Genomic DNA, 27,354 nt, shown 5'->3' with positions numbered 1-27,354 from the left:
ATCTAAATCATCCACTTGTCAGCTTGACCCTCTTCCCACTGTGTTAGTTAAAGCTTGTCTTCCCTCACTGGCTCCTCTCATAACTAGTATTATCCACTCTTCCCTTAACACTGGAATTATTCCTCTCTCCCTGAAAACTGCTCCTGTCACTCCAATTCTCAAAAAGCCTGCTGCAGATCCCAATAATTCTGATAACCTCCACCCTATATCAAACCTCCCCTTTATTTTGAAAATCCTTGAGAAAGTTGTTGCCTCCCAGCTTCACTCATACCTCAATGACCATAATCTCTACCAATTTCAGTCTGGTTTCCGCCCCATTCATAGTACAGAAACTGCTTTGTTAAAGATTACGAATGACCTTCTGATGGCAGCTGATTCTGGTCTTTTAACCATTCTCATCCTTCTTAATCTTAGTGCGGCATTTGACACAGTTTCTAATAATATCCTCCTGAACAGATTAGCATCCATTGGCATTAGTCACACCTCCCTTGCCTGGTTCACCTCATATCTCTCAGACCACACTCAGTTTATCCAATTTAATTCCTACTCATCAAGTCTCTATCCTGTTTCTGCTGGTGTGCCCCAGGGTTCAGTATTAGGGCCTCTTTTATTCATTATCTACATGCTCCCTCTTGGCCAAATATTCCAAAAATATAATATAAATTTTCATTGTTATGCTGACGACACCCAGCTCTATATTTCCTCCAAACTTAATTCATCCCTTCCACCTACCTCCCTCTTGAAGTGTCTTATGGAGATCAGATCTTGGTTCTCCTCCAATTTTCTCAAACTTAACAGTTGGCGTGTGTCGTTGGCACAGCCTCTACCTTAACCAAATCTCACAGTTTCCCCATTAATATTGAAAATTTCCCCATCCTTCCATCCCCACAGGTAAAGAGTTTGGGTGTCATACTTGACAGTACTCTCTCATTTCAGCCTCACATTAATTACATAACCCAGTCTGCATACTTTCACTTACGTAACATTAACCGACTTCATCCCTTCCTTACTCCCTGGGCTGTTGCCATCCTTGTCCATAGTCTTATTACTTCCCAAATCGATTATTGCAACTCCCTCCTATTTGGTCTCCCCAGGAAGTCCCTCCATAAACTTCAACTTCTTCAGAATTCTGCAGCTCTGGTCATAACTCGTACTCCCTTTAGAGCACAGGTGTCGAACTCCAGGCCTCAAGGGCCGGTGTCCTGGAGGTTTTAGATGTGTCCTTGATCCAACACCGCTGATTTAAATGGCTAAATTACCTCCTCAACATGTCTTGATGTTCTCCAGAGGCCTGGTAATGAACTAATCATGTGATTCAGGTGTGTTGACCCAGGGTGAGATCTAAAACCTGCAGGACACCGGCCCTCAAGGCCTGGAGTTCGACACCCCTGATTTAGGGACTATATCACCCCACTTCTTCAACAGCTTCACTGGTTGCCCATAGAAGCCAGGATAAACTTTAAAATATTAGTTCTCACGTTTAAGTGTATTCATAACCTTGCCCCTCATCTCTGTGATTTGCTTCATATCACCACAGTTTTCCGCTCTCTCATCTGCTACACACAGCCTCCTGCGTTAAGTCACCTTTGTTTCCATGGTAACATAGAGATAAGCAGTCCTAATGGAGTTACACGTTGCACTGATATGACCATCACAGTTAAGACATGTTGTTATAGATAAACCAAAGCAGCATTTAGAACAGACCTTACATCAGTGTTAGGGGGCCTTGTGTTAATGTAGCACCTCTCTGAGGAACATGAACCGGAAAGTAAACATCCCACGATCAGAAATAAATCTGTAGACTTACAGAAAGTACTCTCAGCTTATTTGGACTTTATCCTGTAATTTTTTAAAAAACAAAACAACAAACAGAGCTCGTCAGCTAATTCACAAGAAAGTTTTTTTCTGTCATTTTGTGAAATACCAACAGTAAAAACATATTTTTCTATTTTTTAACGGCTGAGCTCAATGATCTCTCAAAACAGGAAGTGTTTTCAGTTAAGTCGTTGTTTACCTATAGGAAGTGTATTTCAGCAGAGATGGGAACTGATAAGAATTCAGCCATCCTGATTCCTTATCAGTTCCCCGGGTTCTCATTGGCTCCACTCTCAGAGTCACCGTCGTCACTAAGCAGTATATCAGGCATTCATGCAAATTAATTGCTTGCTGTGGATGTTGTCTGTGCACACTGGAGCTGTTTCTGCTCTTATCAGTGTTGTTGTTGTTACTAAAAAGTAACGCAGTATGTTAAGTACCAACTCCAAGGAGAAAGTAATTCATTACAGTACTCATGACATTACTTTCACACTTCTCCATAAGAGAAGTGAAACACACTGTGTCATAACCAGCATTTAACAAAGTAAACTTATAGGCCATAGGCTAAGCCTACAAAAATCCCAATCCTAATGAGAACACAGATACGATCTTTCTCCTGGTATTTAGATATGAAAACAACAATAAAAACCAGCAAAAAGAGAATTTAAAGTGACAACAGCCTCGGTGCATAGCTGCAAATTAAAACGTTGGAAAAAGAAGTTGCAGAATTCAGTTTTCCAAGGACACAAATCATACTGTTCTGACAGCCACCTTTCTGCAAACAACAACAACAAACAAAAGGCATTCCCAGCTGTACTTTGTATGTCTACAGTCAAATATGTGAAAACCACTTTTCTTTTCATGTCATGACTTTAAGTAGCAGTAAGGCATTTTTACATTCACGCGTCACTTGAGTCCAGAATTGCTGTTAAATAGTTGAACAAAACTCATCACTCGCCCTGGACGTGTGAGTCCATGTTTTCTATTTCACAACATGAAATATTATTTAAAATATGAATGGGGTCTGAATGCCAAAATTAAGTTAGTTCTGCTGTAAGGTGCAGATTTGCATCATGTTGCTAGGAAACAAACTGGTTTGAATCAAATTTATTTTCAAAGCTGTAACGGTGTCTTACTTTTAGGATTTCTGTCACAGGCCTACACTTGGTTACAACTCTGCTTATTTTACAAATTTGTTTTTGTTTTTCTTCAGTTGACATGTGACCAAATCTGCACTCAAAAGCTGTATTCTGACATTACAGTTAAGTTTTGATGCATAATTGCAGTGGACGCCATCAGATATGAAAACTGCTATGCACCCAGTGAGGCTTCCAAACAGACGGTTCCTTCAGACGGGAGAAATGTTGAGTGGACCGACGTACGTTTCCCTTCTGCTTTCTGAGGATCATAACAGGACGTCAGCTCTGTGCTTTGCTGTCTGACTCTGTGCTTTACTCTGACAGAAAATGAAAGTCTATCTGAATTCTGACCAAACTGTTACTGCCAAGGGTCTGCTCAGCATGTTCTCATCTTTTGGATGTGTCATCTCTGTTCAGGTAACTGTCTTACAAACGTGCTTTAGAAATGCAAAATTCACTTTCATTTGCTTCACGATTTTCCTCTCGTACTTCAGACGATTGTGAAAAACAATCACAGATACGGGATGGTGCATTACCGCAGTGCCGATGAAGCTGCCGTGGCTTTGAGGGAAATGAAGAGCAGCACCAAAGTCTTCTTCGTAGCTCAAGTAGGCATCAGGGAGGTCAGAGAGGGCCCCAAGGATAAAAGATCCGAACGTCCCCATCGAGCACCACCAGGCAGCTGTAGTTACCGCCCACTGCACAGACGTCCCATTCTGTGGGAACCACTGTTTCCAGCTTACAGACAGGTAATGAAACATTTGGACTCCCACAAAAAAGAAAAAAAATCTTAAGGTTTGTTTTTTATGGCTGATGATGGATGTTTTGATAATTTTATGAAATCTTTTGTTTTTCTCTCGTCAGACTGTGTCTATTGAAATTGATAACCTCCCACGATCTTGGTATGAAAGAGACCTGCTGCTCAGCCTCCTCCCTCCCACCACCATTGATGTAAAGGTGCTTACTCTCCAGCATTTAAAAGCACTGATTCAGAGAAATACATATGTACACAGCACTGAAAGTTTTAAGTACTGTTTCTATTGTTTTAACATGTATGCTCTGTATTATGACCGTGCAGATATTTAAGAGAAAAGCCTGTGTGGTCTTGCCGGACTTCTCCAGTGCCTTGAGGCTCAGGGATTTGTTAAACAGTGCCCTTCACCACCTCCGCTTTATCTTTTCACCTCGTGGAAGACGGAGGTGCCCCACAGTGAAGATATCAGCAGCCGGCACCGTGCTCTGCTCTCGGTGACCTGTGACCTCTGCATGCTGTTACATATACAGATCAACACAAAAGCAACAAAAACACAACTTCAGTATAATAATAAACGTAAATGCTGCTGTAGAGCTGGACCCATTATTTCTGCATTACATGTGTTACATGATTAAAACCAGAGAAAACAGGAGCTTAAAAGATGGGAAACAATAACACAACCAAGATGCACAGTGATCATGGAACCTGAGTGGGATATATTAGAGAGCAAGTGGCCATTTTTTCCTCAAAGTTGCTGTGCTAGAGTCAGTAAAAAGCACAAGGTCCAAAATGTGATGGCTGGATGGCTGGGTCAGCTTTGGGCATCTCCAAATCTCCAGTTCTTGTGGGGTGTTCCTGGTCTGCAGTTGTCAGTATGGGGAGTGAAGGCTTGGCTGTGAGGTCCAATCCAACAGATGAACTACTGTAGCTCAAATTACAGAAAACATTAATGCTGGTTCTGGTAGAAAGGTTTCAGAATACACAGAACATCACAGTTTGCTGTGTACTGGGCTGCATAGCTGCAGACCAGTCAGGCTACCCATGCTGACCCCTATCCACCACTATGAGCACCAACAATGGGCACTTGACCATCAGAACTGGACCACAGAGCAATAGAAGAAGGTATCCTGGTCGGATGAATCATGTCCTCTTTTACATCACATACATGCCTCGGTGCATGAGCCTGTGTGTAAGTGGCGACTGCCTGGTACCAGGATGCACCGCGGGAACAACACAAACCAACGGAGGCAGTGCTGTGCTGGGAAAACTTGGGTCCTGCTGTAAAACTGGGGTTAATGATTGATGTGGCGTGAGGGGGAAGTTGGCAGTCTCTGATCTGAGTAAACAGAAAGCTTACAAAACAATGCCCCACTAGTGACAGAATTCTGGCTACCTTGCAACAATGCCACCTAGGTTTAAATGAGCCTAGGAACTCTAATTTAGTTTCTGTTCCACAGGGGAGAGAATCGGAATCTTTATTAATCCAAGACAATTAGAACAGTAACCGACTGAACTAAATTAAATAATAAAATATATTATAAAGTTTACAATATATAAGAAATAGCTGTGATATATATAAATAGCTCAATTATAAATATCCAGAATATTACAGAGATGAGATATATATGACTGACATTTTACTCTAACCTGTCAAACTTTATTATTTCTTAATTTCACTGTAGAGCATGTGCAAAAGTAACTATTGCTCTGTGTACTGTGCATTAGATGGAGGAGTTGTACAGGCATGGATGACTTCCTGTGTCGTTCTGTGGTGCATTTGTGTAATCTCAGTCTCTCACTGAGCGTGCTCCGTTGGCATCTGCAACACCCAACCTGCCGCCCCAGCATGCAACAGCATAGAGGAAGAGTTATCACTGGCTCCGATTTGAGAGTCACGACCATCTCTGAGCAGCATATCAAAGACATTACATTTGTGCAAATTAATTGCATGCTGGGTTGTCAAATGTTTGTGTGTTGGAGGTATTTCCACTCTTTGTTTTATTAAAAATGGAAAAAACCCAACTTGGTTTTTTTTTAGTATACTTTTCAGTTAACGAAAATACTCACAAACAAGCTGCAGCTTAAGGTATTGCAGTCTTCAGCTGCAAGGGATTTTCATCCGAGTAAAAAAAATTTTTTGACATTTTATTTTTGTTAAAACCATTAAACTAAAGCTGAACTTCAATCACATCTTCTTTATAATCCACAAAGTCAAAATAGCAACAACAGTGAGTTGTTGTTGAGTTGTGTGACATCGGGTTGCCTCTGTGTTTTTTTGTTTAGGGAAGTGACTTCTGGTACATCTCTGTGCTGATGATGGAATACAACAGTCAGTTCCTGGGAATGAAGAGGCAGGAATAACAGTGACTAGCTTGTGTATTGTATATCTGAGATCATGTGACACATGTTCATTTTATGTGAACCATAAAGTACAATATGTATCATGAGTAGATGGATGTATTATCCTTTATTACACTCTCAAATACGATAACGTTTTTCTTCATCCTCCTGGTTTATTTGTTTTGTTTTCTTCGAGTCAGGTTATGCCAGATGTGGCATCATCTTGCAGGAGGATAACAATCAGCCCATTTGCTGACTGAGAGACTACAGCCACTTAGAGTTGTGCACCCAGAAAGAGGAAAGAGACATTAGGTGAGTCACTAAGCCCAGAGATTTGATTGCTTATACACGCATGGATGCCAAGGAAACAAAAACAACCATTCCAGACAAAGACGAAAACATAAATAGAACCATATGCTCTTTGATATCTATTTATAATTAAGGCAACAAGTCATGCACTGAGAGAACCTGTGAACCAGCTTTTCCTCTCCCTTTGCGATTATCCTCTCTATCTTCCAATCATTCTCTCCACTTGCTGTAATGAGGTAATTTGTCTGCAGAGCACTGAATGCACGCTGATATCTGAGACTTCTTGAAGTTAAATATTTACTTTATGAGGAACTGTGGACTACTTTCAGGGCATGTGGGAATATAGATGTTAGAACATTTGTAGTTTCTCAAATGAAATTTCTGCCTTTTCAAGTGTCTGCAGGTAATCCGGTTAATCAGTGTCAACAATCAATAATTAGCATCTTTGAAAACCTTTTCGTGACACAGTTGATGTGTTCTTGCACAAATACCCTGATGTCATACCTGAGCAGGGAATTTCCAGACATTTGCTGACTCTGTGCAACAGCTTTCTTTTGTCTCTGCTTTTGTGTTGTGCATATTTATGCAGTAAGACGTGCATCTTTGTACCTGTACGGTCGCTTATTTGTCCCTGTAAAGACCCTGTAGTAGACCAGAAATTCTGTTTATGAGTTAAGAAGACTTAGATGTAGTTTGATGCAAATTTTCTGCAGCAAGGAATTATTTCTAGTGTTATTAATCCCCAGTAGACAGGCTTTCAAACCCCTAATTAAAACATTATAAACTGGTCCACCCCAAGGATCGATCCCCCGGCACAAGCAGATTATAATGTATGCGGTGAAGAGCCAGGAGGACCTGTGATTTCTAACTCCTGGAAACCAAACAACCTCCGGCTAAGTGGATGGCACAACACAGAAGAACTACCTCGTTGGGTCAGGCATTTAAGTCTACCATGAACTTTATGACTGAGAACCTACACAGACATTTAGGCACAAACCATAAAATGTAACACAGATTTCATTTTTGACTGAATGAAGGTGCTGGATAAACGTCAACAGATATGTGAATACTTTAATTTTAAAGTAATCTGGATCCCCACTGGGGACCAGTTATGGTTTTTACAGCATCCCATAGCGGTACAATAATTGTCTGGTTTCTTCAAAGCTCAAAGTGTTTGATGGAGAGACGAACCAACAGGCTGAGGTTGTCAACACCAAAGACACTGCTAAAAAGATAACAACAAACTGCATTTAAACTTACACAGAATTATTGGTGGGTACATTTATATAGCACCGATAAGGTGGCACCTCATTGGTTATAACACTGTGATTATTCTGTATGAGGACACATTGTAAAAGATCAGAGTTGCTAAAATATAGCGAGAGTACCAACAGGCTTTTCTTTCATATGTTAAAATGACAACATAGAAATAAACAGTTTTAATTGTGTACATGTAACAAATCTAGACAAAAAAAAAGACGTGGGTCCAGACAACCTTATCAAAAAGCTGATTGTACTGAATATATTTTAGAAGTCAGAAACTGTTATAGTTACAGTTTACACAGTACTTAACCTGTATAACATGGTGAACACAGAGAATTCTAATTATGATGTACCTCACTTGTTCTCGGACAGGCTCTTTCATGTCACTGCAGTCCCTTCTTACTTTAGCAAGCGTAGCTCTTCACACATGGGGAGCTAAGATTGCCTTAAAGATGAATTAGTTCATGTTAGCACTCCTGCAAAAGTGCTGTGTCATCACAGACTCACAGTATATTTTTACTGAAACCTTGTTATGATTTTTTTTTTAAAGAAGAAGAAACAAATATCAAAATCAGGTATATTTTAGTGGGTGAGTCACTCAAGACATTTGGGACATGGCTACCTTCACTCAGCTTGGCAACCCAGTATAGTACAGAGCTGACTGAGAAATAGTAGATACACCTGAATAAATACACCTCTTCCTCTTGTTAGTTCAAAATAATCCCATTTCCTTAAGTTAAATCAGCCCCGTGGGTCATTTTGCACTTTCTTTACAGTCTCTGCATTCATCATCATCATCATCATCATCGTTGTCGTCTCATCACACAGAGACAAAGGAGGTTCAGATCTCTTCATAACATTGTCAAGAGACTGTACTTTTTTTCTCAAACTCTATGAAAATGTAGCAAACGATCAAAGCAAATCATGTTCACAAGGAGCTGCATGTCATTTTTGGGTAAAGTAAAAGAACAAAAAAAACAAGCAGACTGGAGTTTGTCATACAAACATTTCTCAGAGGCAGAGCTGCTCTGAAGGCAGAAATAATCTCATTAGTTCAGTTATAGTAAAGCTATATTATCTGACCCCACTTGATCAACAAGTTTGTGTTAACTAGTGACAACTAGCTGGTATCTCTACAATCTGCTAATGATCCTGCTCATACATTGATGATGACGCTGTCTTTAAATTGCACAAAAGTTTGGTGGCTGGAGCCAGAGAACATTAGCCTGAAGCAAAACTTGTGTCTATATTAAACTGGAGCCTTTTGAAGTCTGAAGTTTAGACTTATGTCTGACAAGTTTCGCGTTCACTGTGCACACGTAGCACCGACTCTTCCACCATAACCAGCAAACTGAATTTCAAACACGAATCGTAACAACTTTGTCATCACAGGTTGATGAAGGGAAGCATGATTTGTGGTCTGAGTTATTGTTGTTTTTGTTGTTTGTTTGTTTGTTTGTTTTTGACAAAACTACATGGATGCTACATTTTTCACTTCAAATCCAGTTTCTTTTTCTCTTTTATATTACAAAGTCTCTTAAATACTTCATCTGTTTTTAGTGGGCTTTGCATTGTATGCATCTTGAAGGCGCTTGTCCATTAGTTTACACATCTGGCTTGACTGTGTTAAAGCTACAGTGGACAAAATCGTTTTGGCAACAATGAAAAAAAAGAAAATTGATAACCTCCCAGCACGCTGTAATCCAGCAGTTGCAGAGGAAAGTGGACTGCTGCACTTTCTCTGGGTTTTGTTTTTAGGCTTTAAAAAGCTAGCTCATGATCGGCGAGGCAATCCGCACAGCTGATCGCCAAGAGGTGAAATAATAATTCTGTGACCACACCATTAAAAAGTAGCTTTATTTAAAGCTGACTCCAGATTATCCCACTGTGAAGTGCTGCACCTCTCCCTCCACGTCTGCTCCACTTGGATTGCTAACTCTTGGTGTGCCCATGCTCACTGAATCTCTTCCACCTCTGTTCAAAACGGTCAAACCTCACTTGATGCCAGCTGGGAAAAGAGGACAAACTTGAAGAGAGCCAAAACTGAAAAACTTAGTGCTACCTTCTGACCTCATATGCCTTTTTGGCCTTAAACAAGTCCTCCACTAGAAACTGCTTTCTGGTCTCTGGGCCATTCCCAGCTATGGTCGATAGTGATGATCATCGCTATCATGGTTGCGTTAGTTTGACTTAAAAAAAAGTCTGTTTTGTGTCTGCAAAGCTAGTCATGAGTGGGTGATCCAAACATACCCAGAGCACTTGGAGCTGTGCATGGCTACACAAAGGGAGAATAACACCAAACTAAATTAATAGACTCTAAATTGCAAGTGTACACCTTTTATCTAAAGAAATGAATTCCAAGCAGGAACATGCAGGACCTTCAGGTGGGAGAGAGAGGTTTGAGTTCTGTGAAGTCAATGATGGGAAAGCCGTATGAGATGGCTGGTTATTTTTGAACTTTCTCCTTTTTTCTGCCTTTGGTTGATTTCAACCTACTGCAACTCTATCATGAATGCCGTGTACATACAGATTAAATGTGATTACCATTCCCATCTCTCACCTTATTCAGTTTGCCGGGAATGTTCTTTGGCTTTCCTTATTTACTCTCATATCTATATTTATTTCCACTTTCAGAAGAGCTCTGCCTCATAAATACTCACATTACTCAAAGTACTGTGTGTCAGATTGTGGAACCGGATTCTGTACAGTGACAGGTCAATTGACTGAAGAGCCGTGGAGTGCTGCTGGACGTACGCTCCACTCTCAGACCTCCAGGAGACTCTGAGGCACTGGTTGCTGGTGGTCAGGCTGGAGGCGACAAATGGGCTTGTTGCACATGGGGCACACGCTGCGAATCTCTAACCATTTTAGCAGACACCTGCATAAATGTGGATAGTCATGAGGCAAAGACACAAAGTTGCAAAGTTATGTGAAAAGGTTCAGTTTTAACCACGTAGCATCCATCAGATCACCAGAGAAATACTTAAGGTTCCATTTTAGCAACATGTTAAACAAGCACAGTCCCAGAAGCAAGATCATGTTACCTTTTAACTCAGCTCCTTTACATGGATTTTGGCCTTTCAGCTTTCCTATTTTAAGATTTAAACCTGAATACACCAAGTAGGTGAAAAGTCTATATAAAAGGGTCAATATGAACTGAACCTACCCTGCCCCAAAAAAGATCCCTGGCGACCCAGTGATGGTTTAGTGGTTAAAAACACAACAAAAGAGAAATACAGGAACAGTGACAGCTCACACACTTTGTAAACAGCATGTACATTCCAGAAGCTGGTCTAAAACTGCTGCTGTTATTGTCACACCTAAGCTGCAGGGTAAATTCAAGGCTCAGTTACAAAGGTCCTCCTGTTCAAACATGCACGGTCAAGAGTTCTTAGAAATCTGGTAGTCATTTCCTGCGAGCGTTGCTGGGCATCTTTTTCCAAATTTTACGGCCTCGGTGATTGCGTCAGCTGCTAATTGAAGGCAGAGACCAGCAAGAAATTTGCACATGTTGTTTCTCCAGCTGGTCGAGATCCTTGCACATTTCACTAAAACTTTTAAGCTTTAAAAAAGACGAATGGAGCCACGGTCAGGCAGTCAGCTTAGGTGCATGATTACAAGTTTGTGAAACCACTAAAACAAATGAAACATGTTTGGAGTTTGGAGTTTTCGTAACATGGAGTCAGTTGTTTGCTCTCATGAAGGTTTGATAATTACCCTGGAATGATGTACTAAACAACTTACTTTTTGTGAAAAGCATGGGAACACGGGCACACTCCAAGCTCGTCCCTGCTGCGAAACTCTTCCAAGCACACCGCACATGTTTGCTGAAAAGGCCAAATGATGGTTTAATTCAAAATTCAAAACGACTACCTTTTTTTTAACACTTATTGTGTAACATCAGGGTGTGATTTCACAATAGAGACCATCTTTTCATTCGCTCATTGGTAGCTTAAAAGTTACATTAAGATATAGCAGTTACTATAATTTTTCAGAGATCTTCCTGAAGCTCCTGAAGCACACATTTATTGCTAGCAGTGAGTACCTCGCCTGTTTCTCTTGGGTGAATAACCACAATACCAATTTTGGCATTTAATCAGTTATTCGATTGCTTTACTTTTCCAAAATCTAGTTACGCTTATTATGATGTATCAAACTGCTAAAATAATGAATTATTAATACATAACATCTAGCACAAAGTGGTAGCTACAGTCATGAAGACATGCCCGTGGAGCACCTGTAACAGCCATAACTTAAAGTAAAGTCTGCAGGACTTTATCAGTGGCTCCTACACAATGTGGCTTCAGTTCACTGAGTTTTGTGGGCATTTGTTTATGCACAAAGGTCCTGTCACAGCGTGTCAGCCGGGTTGAGGTCTGGACTTTGACTGGGTCACTTTGATTCTTTTCTTTTTTTACCCATGCGGGTTGTAGATTTGCATCTGTACCTGGGATCACTGACCTGTTTTATGACCCAGTTTGGGTCAAGCTTTATCTGTCAGACAGATGGCATATTTGACTCAGAATACTTTGGTATACAAAGGAGTTAATGGCTGACTCAGTGACTGCAAGGTGCCCAGGCCCTGTAGACTGACCAGATCACTAAAAGCCAAATGTGAGGCAAAAACTGTTTTTGTGTAGGAGAAAGCGGGATGACAACGCTGAAAAGTAGACTGAAATTTGTCACATCGAACTTGAGAATAAAACTCCAATCAATTGTGCATGTTACCAGATTGTAAATTACTATGTATGGGCCAACTATGCACCTGTTTTATTTCACTGCTATTTCAGCAGTTTGTATGTTTCACCTTTGATTAATCTAAATTTAGATGCCAAATCCATAGATTGGCATACTTTTTTCAGCCATATCTGACAATTTTTGCCATTTTTATCCAATTATGACCCCAAAAATCATTGTGTTAGTTCACACCATAGTTCCCTCCTGTGGGAAAACGAAAAATAACTCTAGCAAAGAAGACAAAAATTCTTTCTAAGAACATACTGCCACTTCATTTTTGTTGTAGAAGTTTGCATCATATTCAACAAAATCTGCTAGTTACATCTGATGACTTGTAACATTCGCTGATGAGTATGGCATCGGACAGGTGACTATCTGACTATCATAAAAAAACCTTCCCTTCATATATACTGGGTAAATGCTAGACTTTAGAGTCTATTTAAAATGTGGCTGTTATTTACTGTCATCATTTCAATAAAGCAGTACAGGTGTACTTAGTTTTTCACAGGACTGCCTAGATTACTCTGAGTGAAAACTTTCATATGACTGTAATTGCTGTAGCTAGCTAAACCTCAAAACCAGCAGCTAATGGTTAAAAAAGTAGTTCTAAAAGTAACTGGCAGGTTTTACATAATGTATAATGCTTTTACACGGTCTCCTCTTATTTGACCTTTAAAAATATGATGGCATTTTGTCATAAGAGTCAAAGGAGTAGGATGAAGTTTACACTTATCTGATCCTATCCTATATTTCCGCTGCAGTCACACCAAACAATGGTTCGCTATTTCTTTGGTTGAATTATAGATTTACTACAGCTCAGCAGTAAATTAGGCTTCCATTTAATCCCTTTATTTAGTTTTGCTTTTCACATTTTAAATCACTTAACAAAAAGGATGTATAACAAATATCTTTTAAATAGTTAACACTGGCTCTGGTTGCTGTTCATCTCAGCCCAGTTTGCCCCTTTAACTTACACCAAGTAGGCTCAGTTTCTTCTCCGCTCCTTTTAAAACAACCTGTTGAGAAGAAGGGATTTGTGTAAAATATATACATATAAATGGCAGTTCTCTAGAAAAAGCGCACATCAGTGTAACTGGATTACAATTTGGCACTTGTCATATTGGTCACAATATCAATATATTACCTCGTTGTAGCCGTACTGCCCTCTAGCACCTCGTCGCCTCAGTCTGTGAAGCACAAATAAGAAACATATTATTATTTAAATGCATGAAAGCTCTAAACTATGTCTGATGCTTCCATATCTGTCTTCACCATTACAAGTCTTGTCATGCTGTAGGAATCAGCTTGGATAGTACTTTGAGCAGGCCTGGAATTCACACAACGTGAAATTCATGTATCAGCCTGTCCATCCACTCTTGTACTGAGCAGAACTGTAACTCTGTCAGGAATGTGCGCTTGTAGGAAAAAAATCTGGCTGAAATTCAGTTTTACTGCACTGATCACAAGCTGTGTAAAGCATAAATAGATTAGCATTATTTTGGGTTTGGGGAACAAGCAAATAGCTAGTTCACCAATCCCTTACTAAATTTGAAGGATAAGTAAAAGCACCTTTGTCTCCAGGGTATCTTCGCTACACCTTTGCTAGCGAAACCACAATATGACTGATGAAACATGACTTCATCAATCCATTTACACTGACTTTTTCCAGGAATGCTAGCGCTTGAAAGCAGCACCCTGTCCTAACCCTGTTCTGTCAGCACTTCATTTTGTCAAACAACAATGTTCCATGTATTTCCACATAATGCAATGACAGCGGAAAATACTATCTCCTAATGTTCAGAGTCAGCCATTAAGATCTGCTCATGTGAACCCACCCCATGATATAATTTAGCTTGTTTCAGCTGGACTGATAGTTTCATGTGACTCATTTCAACTCCCATATGAATGCCAAATGATAAAAGATGATACGAAGAAATGAGTCTGGCTGTGGATGAAACACAGTTGCAAGAAACTGAGAAATAAGATGTTTTGTTTTGTAACACACTCCAATATAGGTAAAAAAAAAAAAAAATCCTGTACAAGTGAATGGAGGATTAAATATGTCTTGGAACTATTTTTGATTCTTTTGTTATTTGTATTTGTAAGTTAGGTGTACAATTCTGACTACTTAACAACAGATTTTATGATGTTTATTAAAAGAGAAAGACCCATTTACTATTTGGAATTAGAGACCAATTCCGCTGAGAGTCTGACAGACTTAGAATGAATTAATGCACATGACTAAATGGTGACTAGTTCATAGAAACACACAAATATAAGAGTTTTGTAGAGCTATCTGATGCAGGAGCTCTAAAGCTGCACTGCCTTTTGTCCTGTACCTGAACAGGTAGCAGCAGAAGATGAGGCTGAGCATGAGGATGAAGAGGCCGATGCCCAGGATGATTATGTAGACGTTGAGCGGCAGTTCGTGCAATGTTTCTGATGTCATCTTGCAGTAAGGATCAGAGTTCTGCAGTCCGAGGTTACATAGACACCCTAAGAGAATAGGATACACACAGAGGAAAAAGACTGCACCCAGTGTATAAACTACCTCAACCTGTATTAAAACAGCTAGAGCAACACAGTTTGGCTCACAAGAAAACTACTTCCATAACTACTTGCACGTTAGTGTAAACCAGTCCCACCACAATAGCTTAACACAGCTGATTTTTTATACTAAGGAAAGTTGCTTTAATGACATAATAAACATTTTAGTTATTCAGATTTATGAAAAGGTATTTTGAGCTATATAATAAATACCTATAGCAGCAATCATTTATGAATAGTTTCAAATTAAAATACAGTTAATTATTAAACTGGATCATTTTATAATATCAGTGTATAATATTTCCATAATACGTTGGTAGTGGCCTGTATGTAAGGCTCACTGTTCATATATGTTGACACAAAGAACAAGCCACTCATGAATATACTGTTGGTGATAATACAAATACGGATTCATGGTTTCTCATGCCTGATTGTATGGCAACACAATAAACAAAGCTATTAGTCAGCTAATTCAGCTGTGGAATTAAAATGCCAACAGAAATCATTAGGAAAGAAAGAAAGCATGCTTGCTTTTTCTGCACAGAATATTTATGACCTAAATAGTTTGCAAAATTCATAAAGATGTGGGCAAGCTTCTATTTAATTTTATTCTGAACAATTTATGTCCTTTGTCTGTAGTTCTGAAATGACCCTAATAGCCCAATATGTTATAGAGACATATATATATATATATATGTGCACAAAAGGAAAGGAAAAGCTAATATACACAATTGTTTTTTAATTTTTTTAAACAATTTTTTGCAATGCTTCATAACTATACTGTTTAACAGGTTCTTTTTGTTCTCTTCAGTCACTAGAAAACTCTGATGAACCAGATGTACCCTACTTGCCCGGCATCAAGTGGCAGATAAATTTATCCCTTTGCTAGGAAGCTAATGCCCATTTACCTAGCTGTAATGTTCGAACTTTTATTTTGAAATCACCGGATGTAGATAGGTACGCCGGCTGTGTGTTCATGTGCTAGCTTAGCAGTTTACAGTTGCGTGGATGCTTGTTCTATATATACGGAATAAAAGAATCTGTATGAAGACTCCGAGGCGATTTCTTCGTAAGCAGTGAAGACACAACACTAGCTATTATCTTCATATCTAAACGTTGCCATTAGCTACTTAGCTAAAGGCTATGTAGCCATTAGCTTGACCAGAGTAGTAGCTAAGAGCTAAGGACTGATCAACGTGTAACATTTAGCAGCTACAACCAGAACTTTCCTCGGCAGTTGTTGGACAACAAGTAGCCTAGAGTTGTTATCAGTTGTTAATGTTGCCTGCATTAGCAAACATTTTAGCCTTTAAAACCAGGCTGTTAAACTTGTTTCAAAAAATATACTAGTCTGGACTTCCCATGTGTGTCACGTTGCTATTTTAGATCAAGGGAATGAAGGTCAACAACATAAGTTTAAGACCTGTGTGTATAACACATTTTTATGTGAGTATTAGACCACCCAGCTCCACCAGAGGCTCTTCAGGTTGTTTTGTTGCTTTAATTAATTTATTATTAACAATAATATAAAATTATGCACAAAAGGAATTACTAATGTACAAAAAAAGTGGTTTTATTTATATATGTTTATATATAAATATATGCGGTGACCCCTAGAGACAAAACACGTACAAACTCCAAAAAGCACGTACAAACTCCAAAACACATTTCTAGCATGAACTGAACTTCCAAAACAAAGCTACCTAGATCACTTAAATTACACAATTGAAAGCATATGTGTATGGTTTATGTATTTAAAAAAAAGTTAATTTACCTGTTATTACCACACACCAAATCCGGTCGTTGGTACTTGCTGGCTTGTGTAGCCACTAGGTAACAAAAGCTCAACACTGCCCCTAGCATCCTGGAGCACTTCTGTTGTCTTTTGTACGTGTTTTGAGTTTTTATGTGCTTCTGAGTTTTTTCGTGTTTTGGGGTTTGTACGTGTTTTTACGTGTTTTTGGAGTTTGTACGTGTTTTTGGAGTTTGTACGTGCTTCAGAGTTCGTACGTGATTTGAAGTTTGTATGCGCTTTGTCTCTAGGGGCCACCGTAAATATACGTTTATTTATTCACTCCACATAAAATGTAATAAATAAATCATATAATACAAAAATCAACTATTCACATTTCAACTTTTAACTATTAAAATTTTCAGCTTTTTCCTTTTACAAATTTAAAGTGAAACAACACAAAACACTGCAAACCACAACACAATTAAATATAAATTATAATATGAAAACAAAAAGAACATGCATATTCTCTGTCATATGGGCCTGCATGAATAAACTTTCTGAATCCTTTGTCCCTGGCTCTTTCTGTCTTTCCCTCCCGCTCTGTTCCTGTGCTACTGAGCTTAACTACCGCCCCTCCCCCCTCTGCCCAGCGTAAAGCACAAGGCTCGCATGTTGAGTGAAGCGGGGGAAAGTGCGAGAGAGAGGGTGAAAGAAAAAAAAACAACAACAAAAAACCCACGAGCCGGCTCGCCTCGTTCATGTCAAACACCCGGCTCTAAGAGCCATTTCGTTTGCGACCGACCCATCACTACTCCACAGTGGATGTAGGGCTGGGTTTTAGGGGGTGCACTCTTGTGTCTGTGCAGTCTGTAAAGCCTGGCACACGAGCTGCACACGACATCTGTGTAGCCTCTTGTTTCAAATTGCAAACTGCTTACCCTGTTAGCATTCTTGGGCTTCCCAGAGTGTTTGAATTCAGGGGAAAGTTGTGGGAAAGTATTGTGGGATTTTGGGGTCAGATTTTTGTTTCTGGTGATGTTTGTTATCCTCATGATGAAGACGGAGAAAACAAGCAGCTTTCCACACCCTAAAATAGACCAACTTTAATATGAACTTTTATATCTCTCCTTGCATCACAAAGGAATGTGTTCTACTTGCTTTTTGGCCCAACACCCCTTAGTTTAGCTTGGGGAGAAACAAGTTCTTAGCCTGAGGGGTTTGAGCAAGGCACTTTTCATTCCATGCAACAAACGTCAGGTTTAAACCACAGTAATTAATGTTTTCACAAGACTAAAGTGCAGGAAGTTAAGCTACAGTGGAGGAAGTCTGGTTCAGAAGTCACTCTCTAATGGACAAGGGTCACTGCAGCAGGTGACTGTCTCAGGGGGTTTTAGGAGGAGGGTTAAGGAGGACGTCTGGACGAAGGAGGTAATCTTAGCACGATGCTAGTAAATCATTGATAGTGGAGCACTAAAGGCTAGGCTACTGTGCACATGCATTAGTTGGGGATAGGATTATATCATTGTTAAACATGACTAGTTTTATTTTGATGTGTTTTGGATGGAAAATTTGTAGAAATGTGTAGCATAAAAATCTTTAAGATGATTAAGTAGGAAAAACTTTTTTGCAGTCATTTTTTTAAAATTATAAAAATAGTAAAACATGTTGTGGCCTAGTTGTTACTGTTGTCATAACTTCATGACATCAGGATAGGGTTGGGTCAGCTCTTCACTAATCTAGTGACTGTGGAAAGTCCTTCCTCACCTCTTAGTAACAATTATATATAAACATGTCTTACCTACAAACAGCTTAATAATGTATAAATCAGTTGCTAGAAAACACCAGTAGCATTATCCAATCAAAATCAGTTGACTATGTATAAGGAAATCGTGGTGGAACAGCTTAATATAACTCTTTTAGGAGGGCAAACTGGCTCCAGGTCACTTACCGTTACACCAGTGGACAGGATGCATCAAATGTTCATATAGAAATGTTCATATAGCAAACCCAGTAAGCCGTTCCAGTATCACAAACTATGATTTGCACAACTTTTCTGGGATTGTTTCCAGCACTGAAAATGATGTCCGCCTCCAGGTTCCTCTTATACCTGTGTTAAATCCTTGTGGTCTAGAGTCAGTACACCTGATCAGAGACACCTAGGACCTTGAACACAATGTTTCAGTCTGCTGTGATGATTTTACCCCATGAATGTCATAAAAAACATCCACTTATGTGAGATTTTGACTCCCAGACGGCTGCGAATGTATCAGAGGTAGAAACTAAAGTGCTCCTTTGTGCATTCCCCACAAATGACAAAGAATCCGACGTGGAGTTGTGCTGATGAGAAGACACCAATGTCACTGACAAGACAAGGAAATGTATTCCAAATCCCATACAGCACTTTTGTTATGAGCCTCTGGCTTTGTTTCCCCCTTCAAAACACTGTGACAAGGCTGTCCTTCCCTTCCTCTTCTTCTGTTCTCTTTTTCCTTTCTTCTCACTCCTCTGTCCGCTCCTTTTAGATCTCCACGCCGCTTTCGTCCTCTCTGGCTGTGAAAACCTGCCGTTGCCAATTATGGAGAGACAAAGGGAGGGACGTGGACGGGTTCTCCCGGCAGCACAGCCAGCCAAGCAGGCAGGCAGCCTCTCAGTGTTCCCGTGGAAAGCAGCAACTCATCTCTTCCCCCGGCTTCCTGCTGTGAACACAGAACACGGGGAGGTATGTCAACGCAGGAAGACAATGCAGCCAATGTTAACTCAGACCTAGGGTCTCCTCTCTCCGCCTGTGGTTTCTTTTTTTTCTCTTTTCTTCTCACATTCACTCGCCTTCCTCGTCTCTCTTCCCCACGTTCTCTGTCTAAAGGTCTCGGTTTGTAAACAGATCCCTGCTCATGTGATTTGCTGTCTGCATCATAGCTCTGCTTTCACCGCCCCCTCCTTCCTCCCTCCTTCCCAGCTCGCCTGCGTGCCCTCCTTTTACCCCTCTGGGTTTTCCTTCCACCCACTCTCTCCCCCACCCCATCCCCACCTTCCTATGCAGCTGCAAGCTATTATTGAAGTAGCTGCAGAGCAGATGGCAGACAGGCAGATGAGGGGAAAGTCAGCGATATGACAGTTGAAAGATAGTTTGATTAATTAGATGCAGTGTTTTCCACTGATAAACAGCAACTCGCTTTGTTTATGCAAAACTCGTAACCCGAACCAAAGGGGAATTTTGAATCCCTCAAAACTTCCATAAGCCAACTTCCAACTGAACTAAAAATGTAACTGCCTCTGGGCCCTTGCCCATGTATAAAAATAGCTTCAATAAGCTCAATAATCGTAAAGATAAGTGTCAATTGCAGGCGATAAGACAGGAAGAGAGATGTTAGCAGATAGCTAATCATGATCGGTAAACATGGAAGGAATATGACACAGAAAGACAGAAGGTTCAGTACAGCTGTTATTGACAGACAGATGGATGGGTGTGTCACTGTGTTTGCTGGTTGTTGCTTTCACCTTTCCAGTGCTTTCACCTGTACAAATGAACCTAGCCAAAGGTAAACAGTCCAGATAAACCACTGTAAATGCAGCCTGAGGTTATGGTCCAGGAAAAAAAAGGAAGAAATGTAGAGCTCTGCAAAGTGAGGATTAACGGGTTCAATGAGTTTCTACCCTCAGACCTGCTTTTATAGAAGAAAAATTACAACCCGCCTTATGACTTCAGCTTTTGGCCAGTAAATACTTTTGTTCAGGAGTGAATAATAAATGTTTCATCTCACGAAGAATCACATTAAAAAGAAAAAAGTTATTTAAGTAGCTATAAAAAAGCTGGTTATGGGACTTCTGTGATTTCTTAACGGTACAGCGTGTAAAATCTAACCACTAGATGTCAGTACATGGCAGATTACGGTTAACTGAATGCTTTTTTCTTACTCCTCCCAATTTAAGTGCATAATCCTGTCTATGGTGGCCACTGTAGGACAAACAACTCGGCCAACAGTACAATTGTAGCGAGTGTTTGCTGTCAGTTAGCTGTTTATGCCACATCTATTTCTCCGAAGGAGGCTGTAAAACTTTCCGAAAAGACTCCGATATGCCTCGATTGTCATGGTTCCCTGTGTCTCCCCAGCGATCTCGGTGTTGCTGTTGTTGCTTTCTCTCTCTGGCCTTTCTCTCTTGCTCGCCTCTGCTGGGGTTCCCACCTCTGGCCCATGCCCTTGCAAGTAATCACGCACCTGCAGCTCATTGTCCTGAACTTCAGCCACTATTTAGGCGACAGCTCAGCGTTTCTCGTCACTGGATCGTTGTACGACACTCACCAATGTAGCCCCGACTCTTTCCTGTGTATCGTCGTTTCTCGTGTTTCCCTGGCTTCTAATTTTCTTCCCCTGTACATAGATCTTCTTGGACCCATCCCCGTTTCCACCCCTGGAGTTGCAATCTTGATTGTTTTGGTGAGTGGTGTGTGTGGCCAAAGAAGTGTGTGGCTTTCCCCCTCCTTCCCTGGATTCCCTGGAGCCCTATTCCCCACGCACTTTGTATATAGCACTCGGTGATCGTGTAAATAAACTGTTTATTCTCAACATCAACAGAGTCCTGCGCCTGAGTTCACTCGTTTGTTGTGACATCAATGAATCAGTGAAGCTCACGTGTCCGTTTCAGCGATACCAAGGTGAGTTATGGAGAATATTCTAGGATATTCTGTCAGTAAGCGCTGCTGTTAGCTGCTGTTAGCTGCTGTTAGCCAATGTAAGAAACTTGAAACTGTCTTGTTGATCTAACATCAATGGACTCGGCCACTTAGTGAATAAACTCTTACACGATCTGATACTTTAATCAAACTGTTTATCATCTGACAAAGTAATTGCGACAGTATTGAGAATAACCAAACATATTGATTCACGATTTCAACTTCAGTTAAGGAGATGACGCTTGAGTTGAGGAGGAATAATGAGAAGGACGATGAAAATATACACATAAAAATATTAAATGGTCACATATAGTTTGAAAGAAGTATTTGTGGTCTTTAAATTAAAAGTTACTTTTAAGACATACTACATGTGTTACTGGTCTCAAGCCACAGACAAAAAAACACAACTGGGCATAACAGCAATATCCACCTCAGTCACTGTATACATGAAGTCAGCATAACATGCAAACCAGTGCCTGCCCCCATGTATTTTTAATGGATTCATTCTAAGTTTATGACAATGCATGAATTTGATGGATGATGTAATTAAACACTAATCAGTGTATATTTATGAGTACAACATTCCTTTTTTTCTTTACATAACCTGAAAAAATTACTTATTGTACCTTTTAAGCTGAGTGAGTCTAGCAAAATCAATTTCCTGCTCAGTTGATGTGTGGTGTAAGTGCTATAATATAAAATTAAAATGGAAATAGAATGAGGTAAAAGTGATTTATTTGTTTTTGTATGTCAGAAATATTTATAACTGAGAAAAATATCCAGTTAACATTAAAAGAAACAATAATGTAAAGTATACGTATTCCATGTTCAGCCTGTGCGGCTGCTTCGGAGAATCCAATGGTCCATCTAGTGGTTGTTGTGCAGAAGTGCAGAACGGGCTCAGTGCAGCTCCTGAAAGTAGAATTGAGTTCACAGAAAACCCATTCACATTAAACTCGAGACTCTAATAATTATCCAGACACAAAGCTATCTCAGTCCTTTAAGTAGGACTCAAACTCCTTTAGCATTGTCCCAGGAAGTCCCACACACTTTGCCATCTGATCTGTTATTGCTTTGTGGTCGATGGTCTCAGTTGCAGAACTAAGATCCTGTGATACTAAAATCTGCCATTCACTATGTTTAGGTTAAACGTGGTTAAACTGCTAATTGTAAGACATCAAAGCAGTTGTTTAATTCCAAAAAGCTGCTCAGTTGATTAAAAACAGCAACTTGTCCCTTGGCTTTAAATAAAATGTAACATGGGCCAAAAGAAAACAAAATTATTATAATTATTCTGTCAACTGTTCAGTGGCAAGGTGTGTTTCTAATTCCTGTATTACACAATGCATCCTGATTATACATTGATCAGTCATAACATTATGATCACCTGCCTAAAACTGTGTTGTGTTGCTAACAAAGACCTTGTGCTGGCACCAAGATGTTAGCAACAGATCCTTTAAGTCTTATAAATTGTGAGGCGGGGCCTCCATGCATCTGACTTGTTTGCCCGGTACACAGATGCTCGATTGGATTGAGACCTGGAGGATTTGGAGGCCAAGTCAACACCTCAAACTCATTGTTGTGCTCCTCAAACCGTTCCTGAAGCATTTTTGCTTACTACCAGTTTTGCCTTACTTGTCTGTGGCTATGCAGCCCCATTCACAGCGAACCGATACACTGTGTATTGTGACATCTTCCTATCAGAACCAGCATTAACTTTTTTGTGCAGTTTGAGCCACAGTAGCTTGTCTGCTGGATTGGACCACCAGCCTTCACTCACCATGTGTATCAGTGTCTTGGCCCATGATCATTGGTTCACCACTGTTACCTCCTTGGATCACTTTTGATAGATACTGACCACTGCAGACCAGGAACACCCCACAAGAACTGGAGATTTGGAGATGCCCAAAGCTGACCCAGCCATCCAGCCATCACATTTTGGACCTTGTGCTTTTTACTGACTCTAGCACAGCAACTTTGAGGACAAAATGGCCACTTGCTCTCTAATATATCCCACTCAGGTTCCATGATCACTGTGCATCTTGGTTGTGTTATTGTTTCCCATCTTTTAAGCTCCTGTTTTCTCTGGTTTTAATCATGTAACACATGTAATGCAGAAATAATGGGTCCAGCTCTACAGCAGCATTTACGTTTATTATTATACTGAAGTTGTGTTTTTGTTGCTTTTGTGTTGATCTGTATATGTAACAGCATGCAGAGGTCACAGGTCACCGAGAGCAGAGCACGGTGCCGGCTGCTGATATCTTCACTGTGGGGCACCTCCGTCTTCCACGAGGTGAAAAGATAAAGCGGAGGTGGTGAAGGGCACTGTTTAACAAATCCCTGAGCCTCAAGGCACTGGAGAAGTCCGGCAAGACCACACAGGCTTTTCTCTTAAATATCTGCACGGTCATAATACAGAGCATACATGTTAAAACAATAGAAACAGTACTTAAAACTTTCAGTGCTGTGTACATATGTATTTCTCTGAATCAGTGCTTTTAAATGCTGGAGAGTAAGCACCTTTACATCAATGGTGGTGGGAGGGAGGAGGCTGAGCAGCAGGTCTCTTTCATACCAAGATCGTGGGAGGTTATCAATTTCAATAGACACAGTCTGACGAGAGAAAAACAAAAGATTTCATAAAATTATCAAAACATCCATCATCAGCCATAAAAAACAAACCTTAAGATTTTTTTTCTTTTTTGTGGGAGTCCAAATGTTTCATTACCTGTCTGTAAGCTGGAAACAGTGGTTCCCACAGAATGGGACGTCTGTGCAGTGGGCGGTAACTACAGCTGCCTGGTGGTGCTCGATGGGGACGTTCGGATCTTTTATCCTTGGGGCCCTCTCTGACCTCCCTGATGCCTACTTGAGCTACGAAGAAGACTTTGGTGCTGCTCTTCATTTCCCTCAAAGCCACGGCAGCTTCATCGGCACTGCGGTAATGCACCATCCCGTATCTGTGATTGTTTTTCACAATCGTCTGAAGTACGAGAGGAAAATCGTGAAGCAAATGAAAGTGAATTTTGCATTTCTAAAGCACGTTTGTAAGACAGTTACCTGAACAGAGATGACACATCCAAAAGATGAGAACATGCTGAGCAGATCCTTGGCAGTAACAGTTTGGTCAGAATTCAGATAGACTTTCATTTTCTGTCAGAGTAAAGCACAGAGTCAGACAGCAAAGCACAGAGCTGACGTCCTGTTATGATCCTCAGAAAGCAGAAGGGAAACGTACGTCGGTCCACTCAACATTTCTCCCGTCTGAAGGAACCGTCTGTTTGGAAGCCTCACTGGGTGGATAGCAGTTTTCATATCTGATGGCGTCCACTGCAATTATGCATCAAAACTTAACTGTAATGTCAGAATACAGCTTTTGAGTGCAGATTTGGTCACATGTCAACTGAAGAAAAACAAAAACAAATTTGTAAAATAAGCAGAGTTGTAACCAAGTGTAGGCCTGTGACAGAAATCCTAAAAGTAAGACACCGTTACAGCTTTGAAAATAAATTTGATTCAAACCAGTTTGTTTCCTAGCAACATGATGCAAATCTGCACCTTACAGCAGAACTAACTTAATTTTGGCATTCAGACCCCATTCATATTTTAAATAATATTTCATGTTGTGAAATAGAAAACATGGACTCACACGTCCAGGGCGAGTGATGAGTTTTGTTCAACTATTTAACAGCAATTCTGGACTCAAGTGACGCGTGAATGTAAAAATGCCTTACTGCTACTTAAAGTCATGACATGAAAAGAAAAGTGGTTTTCACATATTTGACTGTAGACATACAAAGTACAGCTGGGAATGCCTTTTGTTTGTTGTTGTTGTTGTTTGCAGAAAGGTGACTGAATACTGTGTTTTCACAAATTAAAATGTCCTCGTGGTGATGACCAGAGAGAAATGATGACAGACAAAGTCAATATCAGTAGAGACGCATCAGATTAGTGCCACATTCATTCTGCAGTAGAAACAGGAGTTCTTTAAAAGATTGTGATTATTTCTGTATTTTCACAGATTAAAAGAAAACACTGAGCATTGATTCATTGTTGCCTTCAGGATCCCATCTGAACCCTTTCTCAGAGAGCATTACAATGGCTTCATTGTAGCTGCCTAACTTCCTTCAAAACTCCTTCATCACTTTAGTTTGCTGGCTTACGTCACATAAACCCTTTTCTCTAAACACCCCAAATTACTAAATACTTAAAATAACTTACAGCTGTACAGTGTAGGAATGTTTTTTTAAAAGTTCTTACGGTATAATGCTTCTTTGCTTCTGCTGTTCCACTGCACCCGACTACGTTTACTTCCTTTACTCACCTCTTTTCAATGTATATTCAATTGATCCACCTGTCCTTTGTCGCTGATCTTAGATCTTTTTCACCCATTAATTAGATTTCACAATAAAAAAAAATCTACTAACATATGATCCTGTGTAAAATTGTTGATGCATAGTGACCTTCTTATCACTTCCACAGGTGGTCTCATGTGTTGTTTTGCATTTAGAAGCTGTTCTTGAGCACATGAGCTGCTGTAGGTTTGAAACTCAAGTCATTATTTTATTCAACAGTGCCACCTGCTGTTGAATTCATGAACTACCAGATGAGTTTAACTTTTCCCTAGGGGTCAGGGGTCAGATCATCCTCCCCTACATCCACAAATCTTCTCTGTGATCTTCTTTTCCTCCTGCCTGGAAGCTCCATCTTCAATATCCTTTGTCAAATATATCCACTATCCATCTTCTCAACATGACCAAATCTCAGTCTTGCCTCTCTACCTTTATCTCCAAAACACTAACTCTGGATTCATCAAGTCATCAAAGTGCTGCTTCTATCATCTCAACATATTCTCTTCAATAGTTGAATTGTCTGTGTCCATGTTTTTAAATCCCTCCAGGCCCTGTTTGCACAAGGAAGCAGTGACAGAGCTGAGGCAGAAAACAAGTGCCAATCAAACCGAACTCGAAAGTAAAAAGACTGACATTAAGAAACAAACATGTAATCTTAGTATTGTGCTAGTAAAACGTACCAGCACTTAAAGGAAAATACTAAAAAACTGAACTTATTTAACAATTCTTAAACACACAGCTGTGTTTCGGCAGCTTTACTTTGAAAATCAAAGTGGCTACTTTGGCTCTGCTCCTGCTGTACAACATCCAAATGCATTTACTGTGCGCAGATCAAAGTGTAAGAACTACACTTTCTATCAGCTACCATCCAAATGGAGTTGAATATTCAGTGTGTGTGCCGTATGACGTAGGCTGGCTGCCTGGGCAGACAGTTAAATTTTTTCTTCTTTTTGACTGGCTAAACTTGACTAAACAGACAGTTGTGGCTAGAATCTGATTTGTTACATCTTATACCTCTATGGCAGGTATAAGTCAGACTCAGATCATTATAAGGCCCATTGCTTTCATCCTCTTTGCAACTGCCAAACCCAGATGTTCATTGGATTGTCAGACTGAGAAGCGTGATTTGTCACTCCAGAGAACACGTCTGCACTCTACAGTCCAGTGGCAGTGTGCTTTACACCACTACATCCAGCATTGCACTTGGAGATGTAAGGCTTGGATGCCATGAAAACCCATTTCATGAAGCTCTCTGTGCACGGTTCTTGAGCTAATCTGAAGGTCACATGACGTTTGGAGGTCTGTAGTAATTGAATCTGCAGAAAGTTGGTGACCTCGGTGCAGCACGTGCCTCAGCATCCACTGACCCCGCTCTGTGATTTTAAGCGGCCTAACACTTCATGCCTGAGCTGCTGATCATCTAACATTCATCAATTCCAGCTCCTCAGGGTACTGAATTTGGGCTAAAAAACCCAAACAAACAATCTTCAGTGTAAAACATCTTCAGTGTAAGCTTTCAACAGGTAACCTCTGTCGCTAGTAACATTATATGACACTTGGATTTTAGCACTGAGCTTTTGCACAACATTTGCCTGTAACTGGTGTGTTATGTGCCTATACAGGGAGTGCAGAATTATTAGGCAAGTTGTATTTTTGAGGAATATTATTGAACAACAACCATGTTCTCA

General features: G+C 40.2%; 2 protein-coding genes and 1 long non-coding RNA gene across 3 annotated transcripts; 1 reads left to right on the top strand and 2 right to left on the bottom strand.

Moving 5' to 3' along the window:
- Positions 1–7,414: 7,414 nt before the first annotated feature.
- On the bottom strand, positions 7,415–19,577 carry LOC102298013 (RING finger protein 122). The gene is made up of 6 exons (XM_005949451.3): positions 18,588–19,577; positions 14,697–14,853; positions 13,502–13,544; positions 13,332–13,373; positions 11,365–11,447; positions 7,415–10,498 (listed from the first exon to the last, which is right to left on the bottom strand). Exons 1-6 carry the CDS (start codon positions 18,610–18,612, stop codon positions 10,384–10,386), a joined length of 465 nt encoding a protein of 154 aa, XP_005949513.1. The 5' UTR covers positions 18,613–19,577; the 3' UTR covers positions 7,415–10,383.
- A 170-nt stretch (positions 19,578–19,747) lies between these two features.
- On the top strand, positions 19,748–23,433 carry LOC106632453. Its single transcript, XR_001335817.2, has 3 exons — positions 19,748–21,075; positions 21,214–21,293; positions 23,162–23,433. It is a non-coding gene; the product is annotated as an uncharacterized LOC106632453 (long non-coding RNA).
- A 106-nt stretch (positions 23,434–23,539) lies between these two features.
- Positions 23,540–25,116, bottom strand: LOC102297702. The gene is made up of 5 exons (XM_005949450.2): positions 24,553–25,116; positions 24,375–24,467; positions 24,043–24,297; positions 23,835–23,927; positions 23,540–23,713 (listed from the first exon to the last, which is right to left on the bottom strand). The coding sequence occupies exons 2-5, from the start codon at positions 24,462–24,464 to the stop codon at positions 23,540–23,542; spliced, it is 612 nt and encodes a 203-aa protein (XP_005949512.1). The 5' UTR covers positions 24,465–24,467; positions 24,553–25,116.
- Positions 25,117–27,354: the final 2,238 nt, after the last annotated feature.

Source organism: Haplochromis burtoni, unplaced genomic scaffold (genome assembly GCF_018398535.1).
Source record: "Haplochromis burtoni strain Fernald_Lab_line unplaced genomic scaffold, NCSU_Asbu1 Contig_656, whole genome shotgun sequence".
NCBI lineage: Eukaryota > Metazoa > Chordata > Actinopteri > Cichliformes > Cichlidae > Haplochromis > Haplochromis burtoni.
This window is presented reverse-complemented; position numbering and strand designations above follow the sequence as displayed.

Excerpts from the sequence above, each read along its gene's own strand:
- LOC102297702 (XM_005949450.2), bottom strand. The coding sequence starts at position 24,464 with ATGAAAGTCTATCTGAATTCTGACCAAACTGTTACTGCCAAGGATCTG. Across the intron at positions 24,298-24,374 it reads GATGTGTCATCTCTGTTCAG|ACGATTGTGAAAAACAATCA; the intron begins GTAACTGTCTTA and ends CTCGTACTTCAG. Across the intron at positions 23,714-23,834 it reads CCACCACCATTGATGTAAAG|ATATTTAAGAGAAAAGCCTG; the intron begins GTGCTTACTCTC and ends ATGACCGTGCAG.
- LOC102298013 (XM_005949451.3), bottom strand. The coding sequence starts at position 18,612 with ATGCATCCTGTCCACTGGTGTAACG. Across the intron at positions 14,854-18,587 it reads TCCTGTCCACTGGTGTAACG|GGTGTCTATGTAACCTCGGA; the intron begins GTAAGTGACCTG and ends CTATTCTCTTAG. Across the intron at positions 13,545-14,696 it reads TTCTGCTGCTACCTGTTCAG|ACTGAGGCGACGAGGTGCTA; the intron begins GTACAGGACAAA and ends TGTGCTTCACAG.